The sequence below is a fragment of the Melozone crissalis genome, unplaced genomic scaffold (genome assembly GCF_028551555.1).
Source record: "Melozone crissalis strain CALT ecotype California unplaced genomic scaffold, PUWL_Pcris_2 ptg000090l_1, whole genome shotgun sequence".
In the NCBI taxonomy this organism is placed as follows: Eukaryota; Metazoa; Chordata; class Aves; order Passeriformes; family Passerellidae; genus Melozone; species Melozone crissalis.
In genome coordinates this window covers 4,202,155-4,223,863 of record NW_026535867.1, presented here as the reverse complement: position 1 = coordinate 4,223,863, position 21,709 = coordinate 4,202,155, and the positions used below count along the sequence as shown (strand labels likewise).

At 37.8% G+C, this 21,709-nt stretch overlaps 1 protein-coding gene across 1 annotated transcript in view; it reads right to left on the bottom strand.

The window, feature by feature from the left end:
- Window positions 1–17,190, bottom strand: part of CFAP47 (cilia and flagella associated protein 47) — a 260,765-nt gene extending 243,575 nt beyond the window's left edge. Inside the window, exons 1-14 of the mRNA XM_054291296.1 lie at window positions 17,029–17,190; window positions 14,330–14,481; window positions 12,183–12,298; window positions 10,009–10,147; window positions 8,629–8,857; window positions 7,954–8,108; window positions 7,088–7,221; window positions 6,274–6,509; window positions 5,406–5,598; window positions 3,231–3,444; window positions 2,702–2,854; window positions 1,855–2,044; window positions 1,654–1,750; window positions 212–428 (exon numbers count right to left, since the gene is read on the bottom strand). Of these exons, the coding sequence (XP_054147271.1) occupies window positions 212–428; window positions 1,654–1,750; window positions 1,855–2,044; window positions 2,702–2,854; window positions 3,231–3,444; window positions 5,406–5,598; window positions 6,274–6,509; window positions 7,088–7,221; window positions 7,954–8,108; window positions 8,629–8,857; window positions 10,009–10,147; window positions 12,183–12,298; window positions 14,330–14,481; window positions 17,029–17,190 (2,387 nt within the window). The remainder of the gene's footprint in view (window positions 1–211; window positions 429–1,653; window positions 1,751–1,854; window positions 2,045–2,701; window positions 2,855–3,230; window positions 3,445–5,405; window positions 5,599–6,273; window positions 6,510–7,087; window positions 7,222–7,953; window positions 8,109–8,628; window positions 8,858–10,008; window positions 10,148–12,182; window positions 12,299–14,329; window positions 14,482–17,028) is intronic.
- Window positions 17,191–21,709: the final 4,519 nt, after the last annotated feature.

Genomic DNA, 21,709 nt, shown 5'->3' with positions numbered 1-21,709 from the left:
TTGTTCTGTAAAATCAAAAACAATAAACAGTATTGTACTAGGAAAACTCTGCAACATAAAACTGCATTGATTATTGCAACGTCACCATAGATGAGTGTACACAATTAACAATTATCATGACTACACTTTAAAATCAGCCAGGTGATTTTTAAAAAAAAATTTACTATTGCCAAGAAAATGTGTAAATCAAGACAAATATAAAAAGCCTTACTTTTTAAACATTCCAGCATTGATTGTCTCAAACACAACTGGAATATGGGTTTTTGTAAGAGGAGGCACCACCTGAGACAAAGGAGATGTCTCCTGCAATTCTGCAACTTCAATCTCAACTTGTATCCAAATATGAACTGACAAATTATTGATGATGTGCAGCTCTTTGGTTGTTGTAGAATACACACAAACATCACCAAAATCTATAGTAGAAGGACCTAAATTATATAATAAATAAGATCTTCAACATTAAAAGGTAAAAGCTAATGTAAGGAAACATAACTACTAAAATACTATGACCAAACATTATAGTTCTTCAAATTACAAACTTAGCTACAAAAAACCAGTGGTGGAACAAATTATCACTAAAATGTGGAAGTAAATATCATGTATGTTCTGTGAGTGTTTTCAGCAGTACAAGCAAAAAGCCAGTGACATTTATTTTTTAATTGTGCTTGTTTTAGTCAACTGGTAAAACAGGAAATCAATGTGCTCACTACTAGCAGGACTATTAATAACCATAGATACTTCTTTTTGTTAAGCAGATATTTAAAATGACAAATTGTCACAAATTCACTGAAATTTTATGTATGCAACCTGTTGGTTTGCTCCCTGATGTGCAACCATTTGGTTTGATAATTCATGTCATGTGATGGTCACAGAATTCCTTCAGTACCTAGTTTACTGCTATCACCAGTTCTTAGGCCGTCTATTAACTTCAATGCTCATGGCACTCATAAAACCCCTGACAAAACTCTTGGTACTTACTGTATTATGATGTTCATCTTGTTCCTCCTTTCCCCAAGTACATCAGTTTACACAGCTACACTATTCAAGTCCTGGTTTGATTGAAAATTTTAAAAAGCCCAGGAAGTACTGAAAATTCTCTTTTTGCTGCAAAAAAATTTTACTGAAGAAAAGCTGACTTAAAAATAGACCTGCAGCAGTAACAAGTGTTATTAATAAGTCACTAAGAAATTTTAGAAGGTGTTACTCCCCATCACAGAATATTGTCCTGAAATTATTTTGATGGAGAATCCTGAAGTTTTAGGTTTTGGGTGCATCAGTCTTCACTGTTAATTCCCAGAAATATTCAGAGCACTTCCATGAATCTTGCTGATATTAATGCAGGTCCAGGTACTACCCACTAACAAGGCCTAAGGGGATGAGCAGCTCTCACACTATGCTTTGGTGATTTCTCTGTAAAAGGTTACGATATGAGCAGCCTTCAAAGGAAACTCTTCCATGTTGATACCTAATCATATCTCAGTATTTGCTGAGAATTGCAAAGCTTTAGTGAAATACTACTGTAGGATATAAGCTGCCAACCAAATTAAACTTTTTTCTGTTTAGGGTGAACAACTATAATCATAAAATGTGTTACTATACATAAGTGCTTTTATAGCAACTATATGCATTTAGAAACAAAATTAAAAATCTTACCAATGAATATTTGATGAAGCTGTTTGTGTGTCAAAGTTAGACTACAATCTTCCTTCTCCTGGGGAGAAGTTGGCATAGGACTAAGCCAGCTCCAAACCTGTGATAGGCACAAGACACTTCCTCAGAGCAGGATCAAAATTCTTATGATTTCTTATATGGAAAGCACCTTATGCTCACATACTACTCAAGCATTTAACTTACTCCTTTGTTTGTAGACTTAGAAACAATTTCTGCCAATTTTCGACTAGTTAACATGCAATTGTCATCTGAAGGAAGTGTTTCAGGCTGTGGCTTCTCCATGGGAAAATCTGTGATTGAGATGTCTGGTGACTTAAGACCTTCAGCTGGTTTAATGCCTAAGCTCACAGGATTGTTATAAAAATAAAAATGCCTACCGGGAAGGAAAAAAAATAATCTAGAAGTTTGAGCATTCCATCATCTACACATTAAATTATTTAATATTTTTAAACAAAACAATTCATATTTTAAGTATGAATATTTCATTACTTAAAAAACCCTCAAGCACAGAGAATACCTTGAAAATGCTTCTATTATTTTGGTTTTTACTGTAAGATAAGTCTAGAGGAGCAGTCAGGTTAAAGGACTCCATCTGCTTCAGTGCACATAACATATATAATAATTCACATATTGAATCTGTCACTTGGGGTGGGCTAGAAATCCTAGTTGGAAATACATATTTATTATATAAAGAGAATTCAAAACAATCAATGTTATGTTTTTTCCTATTAACCATAACCAAGCATTCCCAAAACTTGACACTTTAATTTACGTTCACTTTAAGCTTAATTTCAAGTGCCTTGCCCCGATCCCTGCATTTCACCCAGGAAGTGATCTCTATGTGTCTAAATACTTGAAAAAACAGGTTTTGAATGCATTATAAATGGAAGTCCCAAGATCATAAGCATATTGGCATAGGACAAATTTAGGCATATGATCAGTGCCATGAAGTTAATTCTGCACATATATTCACATATTTTGTGTATGAATGAGCCTAAAGTATTTATTTACCCTTTAACCCAAGTCTTACCTGGCAGCCTCCCTCTCTAAACGACGCTGTCTCAAATGGGAAATGAAGCGCACATAGTGTTTCTTATTTTCTTCTTTTAACAGTCGTTCAGAGTCAGTAAGAGCAAATTCTGGGTCTACATAATTATATCTCTCAGTCTTTGTGAAAATAGTCCTAAATATTTCAAGAGAATTGTAGTTTCATTACACATGTATAACGACACTGGGTCTTGTTAGAATGAAAACATAATTGATTTTGATATATATATATTTCATTTCAAACATTCTTTTTATCCCAGCTGATTATTAATATTTGACTTTGTAAAGGCAACCATAAAAATGAAATATTGCAAGTGTAATAGCTACATTTATAGCTTCACATAAGAAAACTCAATAAATTTATGAGCAAGAGATTCAATAATGCAATGAATTTTAAAGTACTTTCAGCCTGAAAAAAACCCAGTGAACTGTCAAATGAGTAACCAATCTTGATCTGCTATATTATATATATAAATGTGTGGGTTTAAATATTAGATTCTCATAATTTTTACCTGTACTTTTTATTCCAATCACTAGGCCTGAGGCTGGCTGCACGGTCATTGGGAAAGGCTGTAAGTGCACCATCCTCACGGTTCCTGTTTTTGCGGTGAGTATGGATTTGTGTTTGGATTGATTTAAGGATTGCCACAGGTGCTGTTTCACTGAGCTGTCCTCTGCCACGAGCGACAAACTGTCCAGTTTCATTGGAAATCAAGGGTGTTAGACCTTCAAATTCAAATAAAACAAACTTGAGCTATTATTTTCTAAACAAAATTCAAAGTCTTGGAAAATACATCTAATTTACAATGGTCTACCCAGCAGCACAACAGTCAGTGACCCACCCCATAGCATTTTTCTCTTTACATTATGCCAAGAGCCAACTGCTTCCCTTGGCCTGGATCACAGACACAAAACCCAGAGCTCAAACCAGCTGTGTCCAGCTGTGATGCTATGTCTTGCACAGACACATCATCAGACACCCAGAGCTGCCTGTCACAACACCAATCACAGTGTCCCAAAGCTTGTCTTAAGGGCTGCAAACAGAGGCATGAATTTTAACAAAACCTCCCAAGCTAGAACTACTAAAAAGAAAGCTCAGATGTCTTTCACTCTAGTTTTAAAAAAGCACAAATACATGAACATTAAAGAGAAAACTATGGCAGAAATAAGGTCAAACTTCAATTGCCCTTTCTTCCCTCACCTGCAAAAAAAAAAAAAAATTATCATGAAACATATTTTTTTACCCACTTTAGCCTCACTTTCATCCATCAACAAAAAATCAAAAACTACTTTCCATCTTCTATTTCATAGGAGTTATTAAAACTTTCACTGGCCAGAAAGGCACAGTGTGCAAGAAGCTTCATTCCTGTCTCTCCCCTGCCTTCACCTGAATACAGAGACACAACTACACATACTCATCCACAGACACTGGGAGAAGGTAACAGGAAGATATAGAACCATCTAGAAAAGGATCTAAAAAAAAACCAAAATAATTTTTCCTCCACACTTCAGTGAAGCTTAAAAGCAGAATGTAGATATCCTTCATAAAGTTTTTATAAACCTGCAAATGGGACCAGAACAAAACATTAATAGAGCAAATGGTAGACAAGAGCATGTAGAAAGCCTGAAAAACTTGAATACTACATTAAATCTTTGATCCAAAAAACCCCACTTCTTCTAATTGTGTTTCTGAAGCAGGAAAATTAAAGGAGCTCTGGTAAAACAAGGAAATTGCCAAACTCAGTTTCTCATCAAACCATGGTTCATAGCCATGGATTGGAAATACCTTCCTGAAAGTAGCAGGAATGCCCACTGGTTTATTCCAGTATCTGTAGGCAGAACAGCGTTTTACCATGATTACCAGTAACTTTCACTTTTTACTCCTCCACATTGGAAAAATGGGGTATTGCCTTCCTGTTTCTCATTAGGGAGTACATCTCAAGCTGGCAGCAGCCAAAGAGAATTCAAGTTCCCCTCCTGATCTACGCACAGCCACCACATGTACCAGTGCACAGATTAGGAGACTGCACTGGAGCTGCAGAGGCTACAGCACATTTGATGTTAGAAAAAAATAATGTTTGCCAGGACAGGTTTATAACCCAGTGACAGCTTAGTCCAATCTACTGCAAAGTGGCTGTTTGTGGAAAACATTTGGGACACAAAGAACAAATCAAGGACTAATTATTGGATATCCTGAAAGACTCTTCATGCTGGCACAGGCTTCACTGGATGGGAAGAGTCAGTGGACACAGGAGCTGTAGCAGGCTGCATGAACTGGCAAGGTCATCTAGCAGCAGTAACTTTGAATCAATGAAGAATATTCTGTTACCTTTCCCAGTTCTTCCTGTGCTTTACGTATCTCTCCATTCACTCCTGAAACACCTTAACACTGTGGCATGGCATTGCTTGCAAAAACTGAACCTTATAAATGTCAGATAATCATGTGATGAAAACTTATGCTTTAATAATTCAATTTTTGATAGAATTATGGAAGGGTGTACCATTATTTTAGCTTTTGTTTTGCAGTCTTATTGGACCTATGTCATAAACTGAGCATTCCCTCCAGTCCCAATGAGATATTACTTTTCACAAGCAAACTAAAAATAATTAAAAAATCACTTTTAAAAGGCTAAAAATGTGCTTTTAAAACATTTTATCACTTGTCACTTACATTTTTAGCATCTTACCAGGATTAATTGTGAATACAATGCTTGCTTGTTTCGATTTGCACACAGCATGTAAGGTCAAATAAATTTGATGAAAAGGTTTTGTCTTCAAAACATCTACATTTTTTTTATCTACTCCTGTACCAATGATATCAATAATTTGCTTCATCTCAAATTTTCCTATTTGATGTGGAGAAAATGAAATCATCACTTCCTGGAAAAGAAAACTCATTATGAGACATATGAAACAATAAAGAGTGAAGTTTTGTGTAATTCTCTATACGATTGAGCCTCTGAGTCACTTCTCTCCACACTTACCTCTAAGACAGGTATTCAAAACAGGGCTTGCAGAATATGCCAAGAGGCACATTAAAATTAGCAATATAAGGAAACATAAAAATGTGACACATCAAAACACAACAAAGTCTCATTTTTTCACTTCTGAGAGAAATCTTGTGCCCTGACTTACTGGTTAGGGAAATTGTAAATGTTTACATATTTGACTTACTGTTTGCCAAGTTTCTTACATTAAAAAGAATTATCTTTCTTGAGTATTTGTGATTTACTGAAACAAATTAAAAGTATTCTTCAAAAATATTTGCATATAAATCAATCTTCTCAAATCAGGAAAATAAAAAATTACAGATAGAAAGAACTCTGTAAAGTTGCCTTAGTACTCCAATCTTTTTTCCTAAATTAAAACAATATTTGTTGCTTCCTGGAGTAGGGAAAGAAAATTAGGGGACTATAAAAACAATGTATTTATGGCTGATATTAAAAGCTATTGCTACTGAAATGAAATTCCTCTGGTTTACTTGCAAGAAATTCCACTGCTAACCACTGTAAATAATCTGCACAGTTACACAAGCAAAGAGAAAGAGGGAGTTACCTTTTCAGATTTTGTTTCAATATTTCCTCTTGCAGGAGAAACACTGAAGTGAGCAGTCTTGCGGAATCTGAACGCTACTGGAAGGAACTCGGATTCATTTTTCATTGTGCATGCAACTTGTGTTTTTTCACCCAAATAACAGGCCTCAAAATTAATTTCTGTTCCTGGCTTAAAAGTTAATATCACAGGAAAGCCAGAACCCATCAAAGCTAAGTCCACATAGCGAGAATCACTGCCTGCATTAGACAAACACAAAAACAAGCAAACAAACAAAATCCCTCTCACACCCATTATCTCATCCTGTAGTTGTACAGTCACAAAAACAAAATAATGCTACAAACCAGTATGTTTTATAATGCAGTTTTTATAAACCTAACACAGAGATTTTTACTTCTAATAGCTGTTAGATAATGCATTCCCTCAGTAAGAAAGTTGAGGATGAACAAACATGGACTTGAAAATGCACAAAACTGGTATTACAAAAGTGTAAGGGATTTGCAAATGACTGGGGGTGTTATATTTCCTTCAATTATTTGCATTTATAATTATTATAATTCATAGTAAAGTGATAGGTGTTCATTAATGACACACATAAATCCTTCCTCTCTACTCACTGTTCAAAGAGGTTTTAGCGCTGAAGCATTCAAGATGCAAGTTCATTTATTTGTGTTGATAAAAAACAAACATACAAAATAGGTTTACCATAAAACTATTAAGACAACCAAGATTATTTTTTTAAGTTTAAAAAGTCAAGATACACAGTCTAATCATCCTCATACACATTTCTGATGGGGACTATCCATTTCTAACATACTTGTGGTTGCTGTGGCAGCACCACTGAGGTTCTGCAGAGAGCCGCCTCTCTTCCCAGCAGTTTCAAACCTCAGAAACACGACATAATCTTGAACTGGTGATGCATCATTCACTTCAAAGTCTCTTTCAAATTTCCTGGAAGACCCACAACCTCAAATTAAAAGATGGTAAAAAAAAATAAACCTCCAAACCCAACCCACAAAAAATCAAGACATATTTTTGAACTTCCAGTCTGTCTTCTTTGCTGTGAGTAACAGCTTGAACAAATTATCTTTATGCTTCCTTACAGAAAATGCAAATAATAACAAATTTAAGCTCATCAATATTTGTGTGCTTATTATGTTGGTAATTTGATATCTTTTCCAGTCTTCAACAGTTTTCTAAACTAATATCACATGCATAATAACTACCTGTATTGAATTTAAGTAAGGGAAAATGGCAAGAGAGCATTTGCTTTCTCATCTAAAAAGAAATGTTTCTTTATGGTTTAGTTTTGGCTTTTGTTTTGGGTTTGATTTTTTTATAAGATGACAGCTGTCCGAAATGTTTCACTCTCTTGATCCTTAATATGCAGCAAAATCAAATAAAATTCTTATTTTCATAAAACCATCTTAACCAATTCTTGGTCCAAATATACCCTTAGGGCATTATAAAACATAAAATCATAGAAACGCTTCAGGCTTTGCTTTCTTATTTGCAGAATCACAACAAGAAACTTCTTTTAACACACATAAATACATAAGAAACCACTCAGAAATAATCTGCAGACATATTAATTCAAAACTTTCTCTAACACAGCCCTTGCAGAACAGTGTGGACCAACCAGCTTGTGTATGTGTGTGCATTTAATTGGTATCACTCACTCACTTTGGACTAAAGCAGACTGTAATCAAAGATTTTTCATAAGGCTCCAAAGTTCCTTGATTGGGAGCACACAAGATCAAGGTGGAAACATCTACATCTTTAGTTTTCAGGCTTAAGTCATATAAAACAGCATCTGTACTCCCCTGAAGATCTGTCCCCTAAAAAAAAATCAAAATACTGAATAGTTCAGCTTGTTCTGCTTTCCTTTTTGCGTTTGCTTTTATTCCTACACATACATTTTCACATATAAAAAATAGAAAGACATAACACAGAAAATGGCAATCACTTAGTTACACAGCAAATGGCTGTAACTAAATGTAACTAAATTAACCAATTTTAAATCAATTTCATGTCAATGTCTTGAATCCTCTTTTTTAAACATGATTCTCAGATTATTTCACTATCTGAGAAAAACAAGTGAAATCACAGATTATTAATATCTTAGAACTCAATTTTTATTTTGATAACTCCTAGTAAATAATAACTGAAAAACTCAATTCTAGGGTTAAATTGAAATAAAAAACATGTTGGTTGGACAGATGTTTCAGAAAGCCTATTGACCAGGAAATAGTATGACACAGTAAACAATCTTGAAGATGCATGTTGAGAAATAAAAAATGCAAAAGCAGAAATGAAAACATGTTTTCAACTAAAATAAAAACCAGAGGAGTTTCTTACCATCTCACCTCCAATGGCATTGTCTTCCAGTACTGCTACCCAATCCATACACTCAGGGCTTTCATTGTATAAATATATTTGTTCTGTCTTTGAAGTCCCAAAGTAAAGAGGTCCAAAGTTAATGCACTTCAGTACTTTTCCACAATTCACTCCAAGAACTTTAAGAACTTGTTCAACCACAACACCTCTGACCCATACTTCAGTGCAGCCACGACTTTCCAACTCCACTCTGCCAGTAAGAGCAGAAAACAGCAACAGGTAATGTAGAGAAGAGTTAGAAATAATCAGTTTGGTTTGTATTAGAATCTGTGCCAAAAAGAAAAAAATTGCCCAATCCAAGCATTCAAATCACTGGCTTTCCATAGATAAACTAAGTGGGAGAGCAGGACAAATGAGCATGTCCGTGACAATGCCCTAACAAGAATATCACCAATCAGGAAAAATCACACATTACATGATGGAGTTTTGGGTTAGATTTAGTTTTCAGACTTTTTTAAATGTTCAAAATGACAGAAGTACAAAGAATCAGGAGGTGTGCACAGACAACATACACTGCTCTTATCCCTCAGAGTCTTTGTATCTAAATTCCAATTTTAGCATATAATACCTAATTTTCTTGTAGGGAACAGGAGCTAGAAGTTCATCTGAATAAGCATGAAATAACTGCAGTTATTCTTGACTGGAAGCTTGATCTTGATGATTCCAAAAATCACCAAAACAAAACACCCAACAAATGAACCACTCCCTATTCCCACACTGCTCTGAGAGGTTGTGGACTCCCCACCCCTGGAAGTGTTCAGGGACAGACTTAATGGGGCTTTGAGCAACCTGGTCTGGAGGAAAGTCCCTGCCCATGGCACAGGGGTTGGAAATACAAGATTTTAAAGTCCCTTCCAAGCCAAACCCTACTGGGATTCTATAAGATATGCATTTAAAAGCAATCTACTCCAGTGGTGCAAATACATTCCCTCCAGTGAAAATAAGATACTCCAAATAACACTAAAATGTGTCTGAGATTCCTAAAACACATAGAGTTAAAAGAAAACATGCAGTTACAGAAGGTAAGAAAATTAAGGATCACAGGATGTGCAGAAAGGTAACAGGTACAAAAGCTCCTTGTTATTTTTATTCTGAGAAATGTGCAAACATCCCAGATCATTACAAATTACGAAAAATTTTTATTAACACAGCCAGGTATACAATTTATGCATAACTTTTCTGTGGAGATACTGTAACAATCAAATAAATTTAATAAAACTAAAGACAGCAACTGACACTTAGGAACTTAATTTTTTAGATAAACATTCACAGTAAAGATTAGAATTAGTAACAGACAAAAACAGAATTTACAGAGCTGTATTTCTTCAGTCATACACTCACTTCATCATTTCTTTGATGACTCCAGGTACATCTGTGCAGACATCCACTCGAATTTTCCTTGTAGATTTTGGCTTTACGACTCCTCTGAGAGGTTTTATGTTAAGCAGGACCACCCCATCATATGATATTTTAAATACACCTAAAAAAACCCAGAGCAATCAACAGAATGCTATACAATATAAAGCTGTAGATTTATGCTTCTATTACACACTTGAAATTACACAAAACATAGTGCAAATGTTCACAAGCAGTATATCTTCCCATGAAAACAGGAAACATAGACTTAATCTTTTTACAAGGTGTTTCTAAGCAAGAGTAGATCAAAATTTTCAGGATTTCTTTAATTATTACACCCACATGTCCAATTCTATTTTTTAAGCTGTGATTGTAACAGGAAAGGTACTAACATTCCACAGAAGAGTGACTATATCATGAAGTAGCTGTAAAAAACATCTGCAAGTTACACAAAGCTCTAAGAAGCTACAGGTACCAAAAAGTTAAGTGCATACTGCAGGGTAACAACAATTCCTATTATCTGGTCCACACCCAAGACAAGTTACTGCAGAAGAGAACAGTAAATATTTCTAGGTTTCACAAATATTTTTTAAAATGTGAAAAAAAACAGTATTTAACCAACAACATTATCTGACATTATATTATATAAAAATAAAGAAATTGTTTCAAATGTACAAAAAAAGCACTCTTTGATTTAATATAAAAGATAACCTCTGATATGAGATCAGAAGGAGGACCAAAGGACTCCTTCAGTGCATGGAAAGAAAGGTGAAATGCAATCCTGAAGTCTCAGGCCAGCATAGAGCACCTCCTGCTCAGAGTTTATGTGCTGCCTGTTACTGTGACCTGCTGTGTTATCATTTACAGAGCCTGCAGAAACACAGATTCAGCTGCTCTTCCCTTGTCTGTCTCCAAAACATCCTTTACCAACCATCACCTTCTTTCTAATTTTCATCCAATCCTATAAAACTCCACCATGCAGCCTGCATGTACCATGCAACAGAGTTTATAACTAGAAACAGTTCCCTACACAATATGAAAAAAGTAATTATCACACAACTTAGTTGTAGAAGTAAATATATATATATGTAGGTAGGTTATCTCATTTTCTTTACCTAATCATAATTGCTCAAAACATTAAGTTAGTATATATGAGAAAGACCTGATTATATAAACAACATACTACATCTTTAAGATGAACTGGCTAGGAAAAACACCCACAATAATTTCTCCATTTACTTCATGATTCTTCTTCATCTAGGCAGAATTTTTTTTTTTTATTTTGCCTTTTTTTTTCTTTTAATATTGCAACTCTGTGTTTCTGTAATCATGTATTTTCTCTTGGTACAATATTTCATATGAAAACCTAGGGGAGAAATTTTCCCACAACTTTGGCCTAAAGCAAAGAAAAAGACAGTCTTTAATGCAACAAGCAGCTGTACAAATGAGGAACAAAAATAATTAATTGTCTTAAATTTGTTGTTTGAAACTCAGCAGAGTTGCAACCCTGCCTCTGGAGAAAGGCATCTGCAACTCTCTCCAGTGCAAAAGGCAGCCAAACAGGTTATTTGGATCATATAAGCATTCTTAAACTCCTTTGTCCATGTTTCTTACTCTCCTTGGAACAGCTGCTGACAGAAATTTAAGGATGTGCCTGTTGTAAAGCTGCAGGATTTCAAAAGCTATGGCAGCAAGATAAAAGGCCTCTCATTATCTTCTAGCAACAAATACAATCCAATTCCCATCACAGAGGACTTCAGCTCAGAAAGTTCAGGGACTTGCAGTTGTTTATTCAAGAGACAGGTCTGGGGATCACAGCAGCACAAAGCAAGAGCAGATGTGATTTGCTGCTGTCTATGCTGGGCACACTAAGGCAATGAGCTGCTATTATTTTTACATCTTCCAAATGGGACTCAAAAGTAGAGAACTCATAAAATTTTCAAAGTTCTAAAGTATTTTTTTCTTTCCTAAATGGATATATAGTACTGGCTACATAAACAGTGAGCTATGTACAACACCTGCAGCTACAACACCCATAATCGGCATAACCCAAAATCCCCGTTAATTGCTACTTGGTCACCGAAGTATTGACTTGCATAAAATTACTTTTTTCAGTAAAGCAAAATATTTGTATGGTTTAATGCATACTAAATATTTACCTGCAATTGTTCCACGGTTAGAAATACTAATCTGTTTAGTAACTAGTTTACTGTTTGCAATCATTTCACCAAAATTAACCTCTGACTGTATTTCCAGATCACAGTATGGAATCAATCTGCAGAGAAAAGACAACATATTATTTCCCAGACCTTGAAAATATCTTTGCATTTTAAAAGAAATTTGATTAAGCACTCCAGTGGAAGAGAGTTCTCTTTTTGTACCAGTTCTCCTATCAAGGTTTTGGCAACTCACTTCAGCTCTACAGGGAAGATCTAAGAGAGAAGTACTTATCTATCAGCCCATTTAACAACTCAGTATTCTAACTTTAAAACAATATAGCTATAAATGATTAGTCAAAATTCAATGCACACATTTCTATTTCATCTTAAATACGTCATTACAGTATTTTAAGTAAAACTATCCTGAGTTAGTTGCATCACAAAATAAGACCAAATAATTCATCACAATTCATTATGAGTTGCCTGAACTAAAAGCAGAGAAGTAATTCCAGTTTAGAGTTTTGTGTTTGATACATACTTTATGTGACTTCAACAACAGACAGAAGTGGGTAATGACACAAGCCATGAGCTACTTCTATTATTTATTTAAGACCTCAGCCAGTGAGATGACATCACTGCATTGGGTGCTTTTTATCCATAATGGAAAGATCATGCCTCAGGAAACTTGTATTTTAAAGACTCCAATGTTTAATGCAATCACACCTGTGATCTCACATAAACTATGTTTCAAATCAATTGGAATTTTACACCAGCACAACAGTCTATCTTCTCTTAGCCACAAATAGGAACCTGCAGGAGCAATTCCATCTCTGTGTCCCATACAGTACAGAAGAAATAATGAAGAAGAAAAATAAATATAATAGGTCAAGCAAGGTAGACCCTGCCAAAATACTCTATTGCATAAAGAGGAGGGGAGGGGGAAGGAAGGGACAGAGAAAAAAATTAATCAAGAAATGCCACCAAAGAATTTGCTTTCAGAAGTTTCAATACACTTTTTAATTCTCTTTGATAATTAATTGTAATGTAAAAAAACAGTTTCATAAATTCTTGAAAGACATGATGCTAGACCAGCAGGATGTGGCAAAAATATAGCAAAAAATAATAGGAATTAGCTATCAAAGCTAGAGTACACTCAAAACAATTGTAAAAATTTTACTTTCCAAGTATCTTACAAGAAGTTTTATTGGAAGAATGAAACAGAAGTATTTCTCCTCTCAAGATACAAGTATCTCCTTTCCAAAGTGGACAGAAATAAGCATACATGCTAAATGCAATGAGATTTTCTAACAGATACAGACCTAAAAAAGGAGGCAGCCAAGTTAAAAGGTTTGGGGTTAGTGTTTTAATACAGTGTGAGGTTTATTTGTTTGCTTTGCTTTGCTGGTTGGGGTTTTTCCATGAAGCTGGAATTTACTGCTTTTGCATGACACAAAATACATTTGGAAAATGCTGATTAAAACAAATCATAAAGTAAACTTGTTTTTCCAAACACACAAAAAAAATAATTATTAAAGCCTGTCAATGTTTCCCCTGAAAAAGACACTTAAACATGAAGATGTGAAATGTTTTAATCTATTGCAAGTCCTTTCCAGAAAGGAGTCACCAGCAGCATGATCATCCTAAGTGGCTTTACCTGAACAATGCTAATCTGATAAAATTTTTCAAAAATCCTGGAACAAGTGACATTGATCTAAAACATGCACTGTATTTTTAGAATTAGGCAAGATATGTTTCCCTATAATCCAGATTTGCAACTCTTATGGAGAATTACTGTAAAGTCTTCTATATCAGTGATTCAGTGTGAACAGAAAACATTAAGAGTAGTTGTTGGCATGTCTAATAATACAGCACTCAAAATTATCAACATTATCATAACAAAGTTAGAATAAGGCAAAACTAAAAATCCAGACTCTATGATTTTACAGGGATATCACCCCAATGAATTTCTTAACCATGTGCTGCTCTGAAAGAAAAAGAAAAATCTTACTTTTCTAAGAAAATTAACTGTTTGTTTTCTATGCAATTGGCAGACTAATTAGAAAGCCATAACTGACATGCAGAAGAAACTTTCCACAACATTAAATTGCAAATATTAACAGCAGTTCATAAACTTTTAAATATCATACCCAAGCACAGGGATATGAACTATGTCATCATCTACTAAAAGAGTTAGTTTATCCCGATGATTTTCTGCACACTGTGGAGTATATTCCACAACAGCTTTAACTTGAAGTCCAGATGCAAGGAGTTTTTCTGGATTTTCCACAATCAATTTAAACTGCAATTAAAAAAAAAAAAAGTGTTTTCAATTGTTACACATCTCTAGATAAAGAAGGATATGCATGTAGTTTATTTTCAGAAGAACAGAAAGATTGATTTAAAACTTACCATGAATTTTTATGCAGGATTTTATAATTTCATCTCCCTATTTATTGTTCAGACTTTTTACAGGAAAAGAGAAAGACAGAATGAATTAGCCAAATTTTCTAGTCCTTCCAAGAGAGCTGCAAAAAAACCTTCTGAAGCAACACAAAATTAAATCAGCTATTACTCATTGAAGAATATATTTAGTGCCTGAGAAAATAAGGATTAAATCTCAGTTCAAAGCAGCAACAAAAGGGGAGAAGGTAAGGGTTTCCTCTAGGTCTGATTGAAATCAACAGAAAGTCTCACTGCTCATTGAAAATCTGCTTGAAAAGCCCAAAGCACCTCCAGTGTTGGGAGTCAAAAGAAAAAGAAACAATCCAGAAGGATGGAAAGCACTCTTTCCTCTCTCAAAAAAATTACACTGGACTTGTTGTCAGCAAGCATCTGTTTAAATAAAACACCTCCCACACCTTTCCTTGAACAGAAGAAACAAGTAACCCACTAGCACATAGAGGGAAATCCAGCATTTCCCACATTCTTAGGAAAGCCTCAAAGTAAATCTAGAGCTTCTCTGGTGGCTCAGTCTACTTAAAATTCACATTACCCCATGCACAGTGGGCTTCTGTCGAGTTTAAATATGTTTTATTTTTGAAAGACAGTTTTCCCAGTATTCTCTAAGTTTCCTGTTCTAGTTTATGTTTTAAATATGCAAACATCATTTACTACTTGCTGTTTCTGTTGCCCAAGCATCTCCTTCTATTCCTTTAGAATCCTCATAGCATTATAAATACTCAGCTAAAGGAGATTTATGTCATGCACATCATGATTATGGGCTTGATATAGAAAGAGTAGCCATGTATTAATTCTGAGGTGTGTAGAATCTCTGTTCTCTACAAAGACTTAAACATCCAAACATACTCATTTTATACAAGCCAAAATTAGTATTTGGTAGTAGGAACATTCAATGAAGCCTACGGAAAACTGCTTGTGAGCTTTATTCCTTGGAAGGCTTGTGAGCTTTATTTCTTGGCCATGCACCATGACAGCTGAAGAAAGGTCATTTTTCAGTGCTTGCACTCTGTGCATGGAATGCACAGAATGTATTTCAGAGGAGTCCTACACTTCAGAGCCCTGTAATCACAGACAGCAACACGAGCTCTGGGAATGAGAAGGGCCAACACAACAGACCTTTCTGGAGCTGAGGGTGGGAAGTGGAATCTTGTCCCCTAGCTGTCATCGTGGTCATCTCATGTACAGCGACATAAAAATACACAGCAAAAGGCAAGAGTTAATCACAGAGGGAAACACCACAAAACTCTGATTCAGTACCCTTTTCTCTTTCCTAAACCTGACTCTGCCTTTCTGCTTCTGGAGCACATGAAGAATTGATAAGGCTGATGAAAAGTAACAAAACAGAATAAGCACAGCCCTACCAAATCAAGCACTCTCAACAGTTTCCAGCTCATTCTTATTAAACTGTAGTCTTCAGCTACAGTTTAACAAGAATCAAGCTGCCACTCTTGCCCTCAAAAAGAAAGGCTCACTGCTCAGATACTGAAATTACTGAAGGTACCTCAATTGTCTGAAAATCAGATTGATGACTATCCTGAATTATTCATAGTTCAAGCTGCTATGAACAAAAGGCAACATCAGCTTCTGTTCAACCCCTGATGCCAATTCAACCCAATCTTTTGATCTGAATTTTGGCATAATTTACCAACAATAAACCAATAACCACAGCAGGCTTTTGCTGGAGCCACATGGGATACAAGGACTCAACTGGTTATAATTGTAGAGATGCATTTGCCTTTTAAAGGCCTGGACACGCAATGACTCTTCCAGAATTTATCAGATGTCATTAATAGCAATCATACTATCCTGAGAAAAGATTGCAAACGTCCTGTTTTCTGAGAAAGCTTAAACCTCCTCTTTTCTGAGAAAGCTCTCAGCAAGCAAGCACCCCAAGGGGACTATTCCAGTCAAAAAACCTTAAAAGTATACAACTCAGAAATGAAGCAAAAGAGCTGTCACTTCCCAGATTTGGTGTTCACAGCACAGCAAAGTGACCCATTTTAACAGAATGTTCCCTGAAATTACGAGGACTCGTGGGCTTCTTGAAGGATGAATTCTGGAGTGCACAAAGCCGGATTTGCTGCCGACAAGGGATTTGATCACAGAACCACTCGGGCTGGAAAAGCCCTCCAGTACCATCAAGTCCAACTGTTAATGGCTGATGTAATAAGGAAAGCCTATTTATTTGTAGTGAAACTGCGGATTTAAGAAAGAAGGAAGCTCTCTCTAAGCTGCTCACAGCCTCGGTAGAACAGAGAACCGGGAAGCTCAGGGTTCTCTTCGTTCTGTTCCCGCTGTTCCCGCAGGCTGGAGCGGTGCGAGGCCGCTGCTTGCAGAGGGGCGGCCGCGGGCACGCTCCGCCGCCTCCCTCGCGGCCGGGCCTCACCTGGGGCTCCTGTGGCGGCAGCAGCCGCAGGTGGCAGGCGCCCGCCCGCAGGTTCTGCACGGTGAGCGCGGCGCGGTAGGAGCTCCCCGGAACGGCGTCGGTGAAGCGCAGCACGCCCGGGGCGATGCGCACCCCGCACACGTCCCGCCATCGCTCCGCCATGGCCTGCCCGGCCGCCCGCTTAGCAACGGCCGCCTAGCAACGGACGCGGAAAAAACAACCAATGGCAGTGGAGGGGAGGGCGGGCTCGGGTTAACTCGGCTCGGCTCGGCTCTGTCCGGCTGGGTTCGGCTCTGTCCGGCAGGGCAGGGATAGGCTCGGCTCGGCTCATCTCGGCTCAGTCCGGCTCTGTCCGGCTGGGTTCGGCTCTGTCCGGCAGGGCAGGGATGGGCTCGGCTCGGCTCATCTCGGCTCGGTCCAGCTCTGTCCGGCCGGGTTCGGCTCTGTCCGGCCGGGCAGGGATGGGCTCGGCTCGGCTCATCTCGGCTCAGTCCAGCTCTGTCCGGCCGGGTTCGACTCTGTCAGGCCGGGCAGGGATGGGCTCGGCTCGGCTCATCTCGGCTCGGTCCAGCTCTGTCCGGCCGGGTTCGACTCTGTCAGGCCGGGCAGGGATGGGCTCGGCTCGGCTCATCTCGGCTCGGTCCAGCTCTGTCCGGCCGGGTTCGGCTCTGTCAGGCCGGGCAGGGATGGGCTCGGCTCGGCTCATCTCGGCTCGGTCCGGCTGGGTTCGGCTCCGTCCGGCGGGGTTCGGCTCGGTCCGGCCCGGCAGGGATGGGCTCGGCTCGGCTCATCTCGGCTCGGTCCGACTAGGTTCGGCTCCGTCCGGCGGGGTTCGGCTCTGTCCGGCCGGGCAGGGATCGGTTCGGCTTGGCTCGGCTCGGCTCGGCTCGGCCCGGCCCGACCCGACCCGACCCGACCCGACCGACCAGGCCCGGCCGGGCTTGACTCGGCCGGGCTCGGAGCAGGTGGCACAGGAACGTGTCCAGGTGGAGTCTCAGTGTCTCCAGACAGGAAGACTTCTTGCCCTCCCTGGGCAGCCTGTTCCAGTGCTCTGGCACCTTCAACATAAAGTTCTCCCTCATGTTGAGCTGGTACTTCTTTTGTTTTAGTTATGGCCGTTGCTCCTCGTTCTGTCGCTGTGTAGCAATGAAGAGTCTGTGACCGCCCTCTTTGCACCCACTTTGGGATATTTATGTGCATAAATGAGATCTGCTCCAAGTCTTCTCCTCTCCAGACTGACCAGGCCCAGCTCCTGCCATCTCTCCTCATAAGAGATGCTCCAGACCCCTCATGATCTTTGTGGCATCCACTGGGTCTTCTCCAAGAGCTCCTTGTTTTTCCTGCTCTGAGGAGCCCAGACCTGGACATTGCAGAGTCACCAGGGCCAAGTAGAGGAGGATGCCCTCCCTCCATGTGCTGGCCACACTCCTCCCAGCACAACCCAGGATGAGTTTTACTACTAAGGAGATACCTGATCTGAAAAATGCCAATCACTTGTTTTAAAAAAAAAAAAAAAAAAAAGTTTAATAGTAATAAAATGGTTATAAAAATAGTAATACAATTAGAGTAATAATAATTTGGACAATATGAATTACGACAATATGAGATAATAGAAACAAAGAGTTACAGACGTCCGGGTACCTTTTTCTGGGCAGCATAAGCCTGAAAAAGGACACACGTTAACAAAGGATTAACCCTTAAAAACAATAACCTGTTGCATATTCATACATCTCGTACATGATGCATAAATTCCATTCAAATACAGGATTTTGTCTGGTCAGTGTCAGCTTCTTCCTCTTTATCCTAATGGCATTGTTCTGGCAGAGCGAGGCAGGAAGAAGTTCATTTCTCCTGATAATGGAGCAATAAATTCTCTTTCTCTGAAAGATTTAGGTGTCCTGTGGCTGCTATCTCAGTGCAAGTCCTTTCTCTAGAAAAAAGTATCCTACATAGCGAAGTCTCTATTTAAACATTTTGTTATAACCTAAAACTATATTTACCACATTACTTAAGAGAATTAATACAGCATTACTTTCTAACACAACACATATAATATTCATTTTAATATTTGCGAAAAGCCAATCATAAAATACGCGCTTTTCACACCTGAGCAATGCCCACCTTGGGGCTCTGGCTCGGGGCTGTCCAGCTTGTCCCCTTTGTCACCGCAGGTGTTCCCTGCCATGGGTGCCACCCCAACAGCAGCCTGGGACAGTGACGGGTGATACAGACATGGGTGCCTTGGGTTCCTTAAAGTAAAGATGGAGTGCACTGGAATAAAAACAGCTTGGTCACTCTTCTGGGCCTCCATGTGGATCACAGACAGGGCCTACACAGAACTACAGCAGGCACTGTGAAAAATGCATATTTTATGATTGGCTTTTCGCAAATAATAAAATGAATATTATATGTGTTGTGTTAGAAAGTTATGCTGTACTAATTCTCTTAAGTAGTGTGTTAAATATAGTTTTAGGGTATAATAAAATGTTAAAATAGAAACTATGCTATGTAAGATACTTTTTTTTTCTAGAGAAAGGACTAGCACTGAGATAGCAGCCACATGACACCTAAATCTTTCAGAGAAAGAGAATTTATTGCTCCATTATCAGGAGAAACAAACTCCTTCCTACCTCACTTGGGAAGGATGACGCTGTTAGGATAAAAAGGAAGAAGCTGACACTGACCAGACAAAATCCTGTATTTGAATGGAATTTATGCATCATGTATCAGATGTATGAATATGCAACAGGTTATTGTTTTTAAGGGTTAATCCTCTGTTAACGTGTGTCCTTTTTTTCAGGCTTATGCTGCCCAGAAAAGGTACCCAGACGTCCGTAACTCTTTGTTTCTATTGTCTCATATTGTCCTAATCCAAATTGCCAAATTATTATTACTCTAATTGTATTACTATTTTTATAACCATTTTATTACTCTTAAACTTTTAAAATTTTAAAAACAAGCGACTGGCGTTTTTCACAGGCACTCACACTGCTGAGTGCTGCTGGGAGCTGCCAGCGACCACACTAATAATTCATGGCACATTTTACTGAGTGGTGGAAGATGTGTTCCTGCTCTGATCCTTCCTGTGCTCTAATTTAAGTGGTAAAATGAGGTTGACAAGATTCCAGCACTTAGACTTGGAGTGTTATGGGCCACTCCCAAAATTTGCCCTAAACCAGGACAGCCACCCAGTTCTTGCCTTCAAAGTAGGAGAATAAAGGAGGGAGAGCAGCACGCACAGCAGGTGCACAGAACATCAGACATCAGTTCAGATTAACTCAAAATGCCATGCCTTGGATTACTTCTCTTGAAAGTGCATAAGGACTGAAATTATTTATGTTTTAAAAGGCAGTTATGAGGAGCTGCAAACATGGATTGCACAGATAAGACGTACAAGGTACAAAAAGAAAAAAAAAACCTTATTTTAATTAGGTCAAGAAAGCTAGTGGGAAAAAGGAGAGTGAAAAGCTTTGTTTCTGTTGCTGGGGAAGGATACTCACAGGTCTTTTTGTCTCTCTTAAAAGATTCAAATTATTGCAACCCATCTGTAGATCACTAAAGAATGTGCTAGAACATGGCATTGCAAGCACTCTGAGTAAAAGCATCTGGTAGGCTTTCTTTGGGAATATTATCTATTTTATGGTAACGTGGTTGTACTTAATGAAAAAACACACCAAAAAAGAAAAAAAAAAGTAAAAAATTAAAAGAGAATATTATCTTATCAAATAAATAAATTGTCTCTTCTTTCTCAATACAGAGTGGAGAACACTCCTACATAGTTTCTCTGGTCCTTTGATGCTAATTCTTCCAAGGCAGAATTGATTTTTAAAGATTTCTGTCTCTGCTGCTTGGTCCATCCCTCACTGACAAAGTTTCCACTCCACAAGAGAATTAGTATCAAAGAACACTGATCTGTTTTCCCTTGATTTGACATATGTCCATACAAAATTTGTATCAATTTAACTAAATCTTTAAAAAACAAATTTAAACTGAGATTTAGCTTGTGTATAGAGGATTCAAGTTCGACATTAAAAGAATTATGAACTTGCTGAAATAGTTTGGCTAGGCTCTCTTCCTCTTCTGCAGACTATTCTATCCTAATGCTTATTATTCCACCACTATGATAGCTCATTATGAAATACCATTAGATAATGGACTCTCCTCCTTCCTTTTATCAGCTTAGTCTGGATTCATGAGAGCTTTTTTCTTGGTCAACTAATAATCATCCCCAAAGTGAAGACTATTGTAAAGGAACAGGTGTACTTTGTTGAATTCTTTGATGATAAAGAATGACAGAATCCTTTATACCTAATTCTAGGGTGTAGATTATGTATTGTCATTCTCTTTATCATCTGAACACATGAAGAGTGATTTTACTTCTACAGAAATTTTACAGTAATCAGAAATTTTACAGTACAGAAATTGTGCAGTAATCTGTACAATTCACACTGCATTCGCCTTAGCAGTATCAGATGATGAATAAAAAAGCTTCACAGCAAACTTCTCACTACTGTGTTATAGTCATCAGAGAGAAGTGTACTGTCTTATATAAATCCCCACCACATCTCAATATCAGAATCACTTCCAACTTCTCCGGACTTTCAGATCTGAAGGTTCCTTGACTATCCACTGATGTGACTATCCTCCCAGCTTTCAGGCAAAACACTGGAATATCATCCTT